Below are 9268 nucleotides of genomic sequence, written 5' to 3' on the forward strand. Positions count from 1 at the left end.
TTGGGCTTTAGAAAAAATTTCATGATTTTCTCTAATCCAATTTAACGATTAGAAATTTTGATTCTTTTTAATCTAAATTTAGAAAATTATATTCAAATTTGTTTTACATTTGATTTAGTGGTATTTAGGGGTTGTGTTTTAGTGTTTCCTAGCTTGAGTTGTATATAAAGAAAAAGTGATTTTTTATGTTCTAAAATGTTCATCATGGTCATAGACACGAGTCTGATATTATCAAGTAAGATGACGAGTCCTCTTGCATTCATATAATTACATTTGTGAGTTACTTTTCTAGATTTTTGTTGATTTGTTTACTTATCTGGTATATTCGAAAAGATATATGACACTGCCGAGAACATTATCAATTTATGCATGAAAATGCAACGTTGGGGCCAATCTAATCATTTATTTTCGAGGTGAAATCCGATCAGGTCTGTCAGAAAATCACCCCGTACGCAACGGAGTGGATGCAAGTTTCTTGAATGCTCCTTTGATCGAGTCCCATCCTTGTAAATAATGGAAACCCAAATAAAAGAGGGTTAGGATCCCATCATCCTAACATTCCAAATTCTAACGGGTCTCCATGTACCAAAACAAACGGGCCTCAGTTATCTGGTACGGCCCACTTCACCTGGATGACTTTGCCTTCAGCTTCACAAAGTCGACTCAACGCCCTCCAACAGTTCGACAAATCGACTGAGTGAAACTCCACCACACCAACCATGTTTCCGAAGCAACTCCGCACCGTTGGCACAGCCGCCGCCGTACTCCTCGGCGGATTCCTCACCCTCAACCTGGCTTCCACCGCCACAATCGGAGCGCTCCGGTTCGCCGCCGAATCCAAACGGGTAAAAAGACCAAAAACCCAGCTCTTAACTTCCAAAATATCTTCTCCGTCTTTACTGAATTGGTATCTTATCGCCATTTTGTTGGTGGGTTTTTGCGGCAGAGAAGGGTTGCGCTGCCCTGTGTGGTTTGCAGAGGGAAAGGGTTTTATATATGCAAGCTTTGCAAAGGGAATGCCACCATTGAATGGTCGCCGCTGCACGATCCGATTGCCATCAACCCCTGCCTTTGCCCAACCTGTGATGGAAATAGGTAAATTCAACACTAATGCTCTTTGCTTCGATAATCCGTCGGAAAATTGACAAAAAATGCAATACGATATGTAACGAAGGTTAATGGTACTAATTGTGTCCACGTATTTTGTGATAAAATTTCATCGTGGGGGAATATAAACGTTTGTTGATTATACGAATGTAATTAGCAGTGAGCCGCTGGTTCGTCTCTTTAAAATTTAACATTGCTTTGCATGTGAAATTTTGTGTGTTTTGATGTTTTTTTTAATGGGATTTTGCAGGGTGCAACGCTGTCTCAACTGTCTAGGGAAGGGATACAATTGAATAGTTGTATAATAAATGGCAGAATGGTTATTTCTTTTGTTCATAATCGTGTAATGTTACTCAACCTTATATCTTAGTGTAAAGTGTGAGGTTTTTACGAATGCGTTCTGTTCAAAATCCGTTTCCGGATTCAAATTAATGTAATAGTTTCGAATAAGAGAAGTAAGAAAGAGAAATTAGATCAACTAGTTCTCCTAATCGATTCAGTTTCTTAATTTTTGGGTGCTTAATTATGAATTTTAAGGAAAAATTTGCACATTTTCGATTCTGGCACAACATCAATCTCATCCTCTCTCTTTCTCTCTGCCTCCTTTTTAATGCTTCAGGTCCGTCTTCATTTTTTTAATTTTTTTGGGTTAAACGGTCTGAAGCCCAACATACAGGCCCATAGCGAAAATTTAAAAACCCAAACCCAACCCAACATAAAACAAAAGCCGACATGCTTTCTCAATTCGATCATCCGACGTCGTGTTGGTTTGCTGTTTGCCAACCGCACCCGAAGTTTCTGGTGTGTACATCACCTGGAGGCCCCACAATATGATGTCCCGCTAGGGTCCCACAAACCGTCCGGTTGGGGTGGTGTTCCAGCTTGAACTCCGCCGCGTGTGACCCACCAGCCACCCTCCTCGACGTGGCAGCCTCCCCTTAGTTCCCGCCTTGTCAGCAGAAACTGAAAAATGGATAAAAAGTGAGGTGCCGCTTTTGTTGTTTTCGGGCGGAATGAATCATCGGTGGCCCGCGTACACGTCGGTTCAGAGGCTAACTTAAACCCGATGTCGGCGTTTAAACTTATACGTGTGAGAATCCAAATCAATTTGGAATAATTAATCGATAGACGATTAGGGATAAGAACAAGAATAAGAATTAGAATTAGGTTGCAATTTTGGATATTCTTATTTTTGTTTTTCATAAAGTGCTCGATTAGAATGATATTTAAAATGACTGAAAGCGTTTTGTAAATATAGAACGGACATCTAGTAAAAAAATTTACCCAAGTAAATGTGGAAAAAACGCTTGACTTGTGTTTTCTATAAGCACATAACTCATATTTTTTTATAAAAAGTATTTTAAGTGCTTTTGAAATCCAGAATTATTTTACCTAAAATGCCTTGAGTCTTTTAAAAAAAGCCCTTGAGTCATTTAAAAAACATTTCTAAACAGACACTAAGAGCTCGTTTGGATGTGCTTTTAAAATGATTATAAGTACTTTTAGAGAAAATATTTTTTGGTTCCAAAAGCATTTGAAGTACATTCTACAAGAATAAACAGTTATGTACTTCTTCCAGAAAATACTTTAAGTGTTTTTTTTCAAGATTTACTAGCATTTTTACTAAAGATTGTTTCTAAAAATATTTTCACTAGTCATTTTAAAAGTACATTCAAACGAGTTCTAAGTTATTAGGGTTGTCATGTAAAAATGACCTTAAATTAGTAAGAAATAAGACTTTCATTTATAAATTTAATATTGAAAAGTTGTGATGTTTTTCAAGTGATATTATTTTTTATATTAAATTAGCTTGAATTTCACAAAAAGAAACAAATCTTTTGACATTATTTTTGTTTGACTATTCTTTAGAGGAAGTTTTTTTCTTTCACCTTACTTTTCATTTCCCATGCAAATTCGTTATGCCTTGAAAAAGACTGATATTCCAATAATTTCCAACCGTGTTTACCCGGCGCAATGTAGCGGGGATTAACTATCGTCAACTGTTTGCTTTGTGTGGAGGTTTCCTAACTGCACTAGAAGACAAAAAGGAGGCGGTTATCTCGTTAGAATACAACTGCCAACAGGCCAAATGGCATGTAATCATCCTAAGAGAATCCCTGCGTTCAATAAAGTAATGCCCTTGCATGGCTTCTTATTAACACAAATGCCACTCTTTATTTAAATTTCATAGTACCTATCTGTAAAATCAACCTTGAAGCATCATTTTCCCAACTAATAAATTTGGACGGTTAATTGATTACAAGAAAAGTCATGCATTTATTTTGTCAATGGAAAAGTGATACACGCGTATGAAATTAATGAAATATGGATTTAGGCTTGGCAATTTCTTATCTAATCTCTTTGGAATTAATTTATTAATTAGTTAGATCATTATCGGATCACCTATTAACAACATGATAAGATATCAGTTTAAACATTATGAATCACAGTTTCTTGCATGGTCCGTTAACTCGACAAAAGTCATCAACAAATTGAGTCATTATCGGGTCACTTGTTAAGAATTCGTTAAGATAACGGGTTTGACAAACCGTGACTCGTTAAGATAATGGATATGTCATGAAAATGACACGAAAACGACTCGTTTGCCAAGCTTAATTCAGAGTGTGTATATCTTCAGAGTCACTATTGAATTTTGTGCAATTGATATAAATGTATAAATTTTGTTTCTTAATAGAGACATGTCAAACGAAAAAAAAAACTCAATACTCTTACCATTCAAATGTTCACATGATTCATCTAAATCTCATGTATATTTTCTATCATCAAAGCAAAGTAGCACACTTGTACTTACAAAATATAAACAATGAAATCTTATCCACAAAATCACAACTAGACGCATATTAGACTCAGACTCAAACATACACCAAAATAAATTAAAATTACACAACAAGCTCCACCATTTTAGGGATGAGAAGAAATCCATATCTATTGGATTAGGTTTAGGACCACAAAATCAGATCAACAAGAAAATTCCTATATTTTTTATGATTGGAAGGTTCTTATTTCACAAGAATCATAATAGGTGGGATTTTAACCTAAAAAAGGGTACCTTATCTTCCTAATTCTTCTGAAATTTAATACAAATAATTAATTTTTATTTCCAGCCACCTACAATTTATTATATCACATATCAATTTCCATCAGTCCAAAAAGAAAAAGAATGAGGGAAAAATGTGAAAGAAGTCACATGATTTCCACACAATTTATTTAAAAAACACTAATTTTGGTTTTTTTAATATTAAATTAATTAGGTTTATTCATGAAATAAATATATTTATTTATACATAGCAATCTCATACAAGTTGTAAAACACAAAAAGCAACAAAAATTCATGAGGAAACAGAGTGGCAACATGGAAATTTCGAGAAACTCTCGGGGCAAAGAGTTGATATCCCCCCTGCTACTCCCATACAAGTACAAACGCATATCACACGCACATACTGTTTCTCAACACCCAAACATTCGCTCTCTCACTCCTCACTTTCTATCTCCATGACTACCATGAAAGAGCCACCTCTCTCCCGTCGCAGAAGGCCAACTTGCCACCAGCCCAAGAAGCTGAAGCTCGTCTGCTGCTTCAACGGCGCGTTCCATCCCCGCCCGCCGTCCGGGAAGCTCCGCTACGTCGGCGGCGAGGCCAGAATCGTATCCGTGGACCGCAACATCGTGTACTCCAAGCTCCGATCAAAGATTTTGGATCTTTGCCCCAACATTAACCCCTCAGTCACCCTCGTGTACCAGCTCCCGGGTTCCTGCTCCGACTCCGACTCCGCCGCCCCTCTCGTCATCGTGGCGTCAGACGACGACGTTCGGTGCATGATCGAAGAGTACGACAAGCTGGAGCTGTACGGTAAGTCCCCGAGGCTCTGGGTCTTTGTTTGTTGTAGCAATGGCAGTGATGATGTCAATGGTTATGTAAATTGCGTGAAAGGAGTGAAATTTAGTAATGGGTTTGAGTCGGGGAGCGAACATATAGGGATCCACCACCATTTGGGTGGCGAAGCTCAGGTAGAGGAGAAGGCGGCGGTGAAGAACTTTGGGGGCGGACGGTCCGGCGATGAATCGCTGAGAAAAATGGTGCTGAAACAGCAATTGCTTGCAAAGCAATCGGCTTTTCGGCGTCGTTTTGGTGATGGTGAGAGTGATGTGGAAATGGGGTTTTTGGGTGAATCCCAAAAGGGTGAATCTTTTGATAGCAGATTAGGGACTAATTGTGGTCATAATCTAGGGAGTTCTTCGGTGGCTCGGGCTAATCCGTTGAATCCCAGAGATGGGAATTTGAGGTTGAAAAGTAAGAGTTATGGGCAGTGCTATTCGGGGAGGTCGGGTCGGGTTTTGTGCAATGGGGTTGGGAGGTCGAGTCAGGCGCCGCCTGCGAAACCAGTACCGGGTTGTAACGGTTGTTGTAGTGATGCTAAGCAGGATTATAGAAACAATGGAATGGCTGGATGTGAACAGAGAAAACATTATGCCTCGGGAGTGGGGCGTGATTCTTTGGCTGGAACCACTGTGTATCCTGTGAAGTCTTCTTATAGTGGTGGTAGGGCGTGGGGCGGCTTAAGGAGCCGGATTCGTAACCATAGGTTTGGTGTGAATGAAGCTAGAAATAAGCGGTGTTATCAGTACCATGTTTGGAACCATAATCGGAGCAACATAGCTGAGATGGGGAGCCATCGAACAAGGCAGGGAATTTCAGCACGGAAATGCTACCAAGGGCTTAGGCCAAATTTGAACATTGCGAAGCAGGAGCAGCCTGTAAGAGTATATAATCCCAGTTTATGGAGGCAATGTTCTGGTTTCTCGGAGCATGTAATGGAAGAAAGACTGAGGATGATGGGTTCTCGCTCAAAGAAAGACAGCTACTTGATAGATAATCCGAGCGAATCCTATTCAGGTAATTGTGGTGCATATACTGGTATGGGAAATCAACCTCTCGTGAATTCTGATGCCATTGAGAGTTCATCTCCATCTTTGAAGACAGTGGACATTCTGGAAGATCGCCTAACTGGTTCTAAGTTTGGGAAGTGTGAATGTCCATATCAAACTTCATATGAAAATCTTCATGGAATGCCCCGTCATTGTGAGCTTGAGAAGGAGACGCGCCTGATGGACTCTCATGCAGTTGCGAACACCTCTGGCTTTCCAAGTGAAGTGGGATGTAGTAATGGATTGGAAGGTGATAATAAGTTGCCTGATGGGGAAGCAGTCATCGACGCTTTACACAATTGCAAAAACGGCATTAATGACATACAACTTTCATGTAGCGGAGTCCCAGCTTCAGTGAGTGTTTCTTTGCATAACCTTTCACTGTCATCATCCAAAGAAGTGGAAGCTCCTCAACTCTCTTCTCATGCCACCAGTGTTGTGTCTTCTGATGTCAAACATCAATCAAAGCCTATAGATCTCATGGATGAAGGAAAATTTACCCCAGATCATCAAGTCGATGAATCCAACGGAGTTGCACCTAATCCTGCCTCCCAGAATTCAGCTAAGAAAGAGAAGGATAATGTGCATGATGAGGAGGTCCAACAGGACCCTTCATCTGGTATCACCATTGATGAAAAGGTAGTTACTTGAAGACATTTTATCTCCTTTTATTACTCTCAATATATGAGAAATCAGAAGGAAAAAATAACGTTTGTTATAGGTTTCTTGTAGCTTTACCATTCGAAGTATACTTTACTCAGCTTCGACTTATGATTCTGTTTTCTTAGGCCAACAATAAAGTAATTGGTGGAACCTCCAGTGATCTGGCTGCGTTTTGTGCTCATCAATCGACTCGAGAGCTTCAGGTAGCTTTCGATCATATACAATTTCTGCTTTTATAAGCATGTGGAGCGTGAATGGAATGTAGGATTGATGTTTTCCACTTTCTTACGCAGAACATCAAAAGTTCTGACCTTGAGTTCATAAAAGAACTTGGTTCGGGAACATATGGAACCGTTTACTATGGAAAATGGAAGGGTTCTGATGTTGCTATAAAGAAGATTAAGCCAAGTTGCTTTACTGAAGACACAGTGAAGCAAGAGAGATTGGTAATTTTTTCATTCGCATTGTTCGGCATAAATATTAGCTGTGGGAAAAGGCTTTGTTGTTGTTGTATTGTTCGGCATAAATATTCCATTGAGTAGAAAGAAAGTTAGGAGAGGAGAACATCTCTAGATTGTTTTTTATGATTGCGTGCACTTTTATACCTGCGTGCTGTGTTGACTCCTGTTTATTTCTCTGCAGCTTGCTGATTTTTGGAAGGAAGCTCGCATACTCAGCGAGCTTCACCACCCAAATATCGTGGCATTCTATGGTGTAGTGTCAGATGGACCAGTGACGGATTTGGCAACGGTGACAGAGTACATGGTGAATGGCTCCTTAAAACAAGTTTTGCAAAAGAAAGACCGGTAAGATAGTTTTACAGCATAATACAAGGATTTGAAAGTTGTAGTGCCGTGACTGTCATTTCCCAATCTTTAGTATATAGCTCATAGACCTGGCAATGAATAATGGAGGAGATCATTTTCTGAAGTTGCATTTCTGATTCACAGGACTATTGATCGTCGAAAGAGGCTGATTATAGGAATGGATGCAGCTTTTGGTATGGAATATCTTCATGAGAAGAACATTGTCCATTTTGATCTGAAATCGCATAACTTTCTTGTGAATATGAGGGACCCTCAGCGTCCAGTGTGCAAGGTATGCAGCCCGGGAAAAAATATGGGTGGTTTTATTAGAATTTCTTCTACCTTTATTCTTGTTAAGAATATTTTCTTTCCGCTTGCTAATTTGAAATTTCAACTTAATGCATTCAGATTGGTGATCTGGGCTTATCAAAGATCAAGCAGAGGACACTTGTTTCTGGTGGAGTACGAGGTACCATACCGTGGATGGCTCCTGAACTTTTGAGCAGCAACAACTTGGTGACAGAAAAGGTGAAGATCACTATTAAATGACCAAATGTTTCTAGTTTTCATGTCTTTTTGTCGATTACAGTACTGTTTTTGAATGAATTCGCAGGTTGATGTGTACTCATTTGGAATTGTGATGTGGGAACTCTTGACCGGGGAGGAACCATATGGACACCTGCGCTCGGAGGAAATAATAGGTATTCATTAAGTTAATCTTAGCAAAATAGAAGTTCGACAACTGGATTGCTTTCTTCTTATGGGCGATCAAAATTTGCTTAAAGCATTTTATTATGATATTTTCAGCTGGTATAATAAAAGGCAGTCTCCGACCTGAAATCCCAAGCTGGTGCGATCCAACATGGAGATCGTTAATGGAAAGGTGCTGGTCATCTGATCCCAACTCTAGGCCAACCTTCTCAGAAATTGCAAAGGAGCTACGCGCCATGTCAGCTGCCATGAACATCAAGTGACAAATATTGAAGCTCGCCTACACGCTCATGTAAATATTTCAGGATCACCAGGAGGAGGAAGTGCACATGCTGAGACATGGTTAAGTTTTGCCGTCCGCTGTCATGTGCAGTCTAATGAATCTTGCAGTAGGTTTAGTCACGTTGGGTGCCGTTTTTGCAGTTTTTGCACCGGTATGTGATAGGGCTAACAGATAGCGTATACAGACGGAGGCTGAATATTGTGAAGACTGAATATTGTGAAGATTTCGGGGTCGGTAGCTGGATGGTCCTGAAAATTTTTCATATAGACCTCTGATATTTTTCTTTTCTCATGAATTAATATTCCACTTAAGATTGTGATTACTATACTGAAGATGGAGAATGATAGAATTGAATTAGGAAAATGATTTTCGCACTCCCTGGTCTACACTCCCTTACTTGGTTATTTTCCTCAATTCACCGTTGATTTGTTCAACGTTGTAGCTAGAAATAAGAGGAGAAATGCAAGGAGATAAAAAGAGGGAGTGCGGAAATGATTTTCCGTTGAATTATTACTAGGAATGTGGCTTTATTTGTTTGTAGGGGGTGAGGCAGCATGTGCTTTTGGAAGGTCCATGCCCTTAGTTTTTCCTTGCTGTCTGCGGTTGCGGCCCTCAGAAAACAAGGTGAAACTGCAGAAAACCTTCCTGGCCCCGCCAGGCTTCCTACCTACCTATACAATTAGTTTTGATATGTCAAATAATCTGACTACAATTATATTATTTCGAGCGTTAGATTGTTGCACTGCATGTG

At 39.6% G+C, this 9268-nt stretch overlaps 2 protein-coding genes across 2 annotated transcripts; both read left to right on the forward strand.

Moving 5' to 3' along the window:
• Positions 1-587: 587 nt before the first annotated feature.
• LOC103448342 (uncharacterized) lies at positions 588-1585 on the forward strand. The gene is made up of 3 exons (XM_008387590.4): positions 588-845; positions 947-1095; positions 1358-1585. The coding sequence occupies exons 1-3, from the start codon at positions 720-722 to the stop codon at positions 1398-1400; spliced, it is 318 nt and encodes a 105-aa protein (XP_008385812.2). The 5' UTR covers positions 588-719; the 3' UTR covers positions 1401-1585.
• A 2991-nt stretch (positions 1586-4576) lies between these two features.
• On the forward strand, positions 4577-9037 carry LOC103406888 (RAF-like serine/threonine-protein kinase PRAF). The gene is made up of 8 exons (XM_008345865.4): positions 4577-6693; positions 6843-6920; positions 7011-7163; positions 7360-7523; positions 7668-7815; positions 7932-8051; positions 8137-8224; positions 8331-9037. The coding sequence occupies exons 1-8, from the start codon at positions 4621-4623 to the stop codon at positions 8495-8497; spliced, it is 2991 nt and encodes a 996-aa protein (XP_008344087.3). The 5' UTR covers positions 4577-4620; the 3' UTR covers positions 8498-9037.
• The last annotated feature ends 231 nt before the right edge of the window (positions 9038-9268 follow it).

This window comes from Malus domestica, chromosome 02 (genome assembly GCF_042453785.1).
Source record: "Malus domestica chromosome 02, GDT2T_hap1".
In the NCBI taxonomy this organism is placed as follows: domain Eukaryota; kingdom Viridiplantae; phylum Streptophyta; class Magnoliopsida; order Rosales; family Rosaceae; genus Malus; species Malus domestica.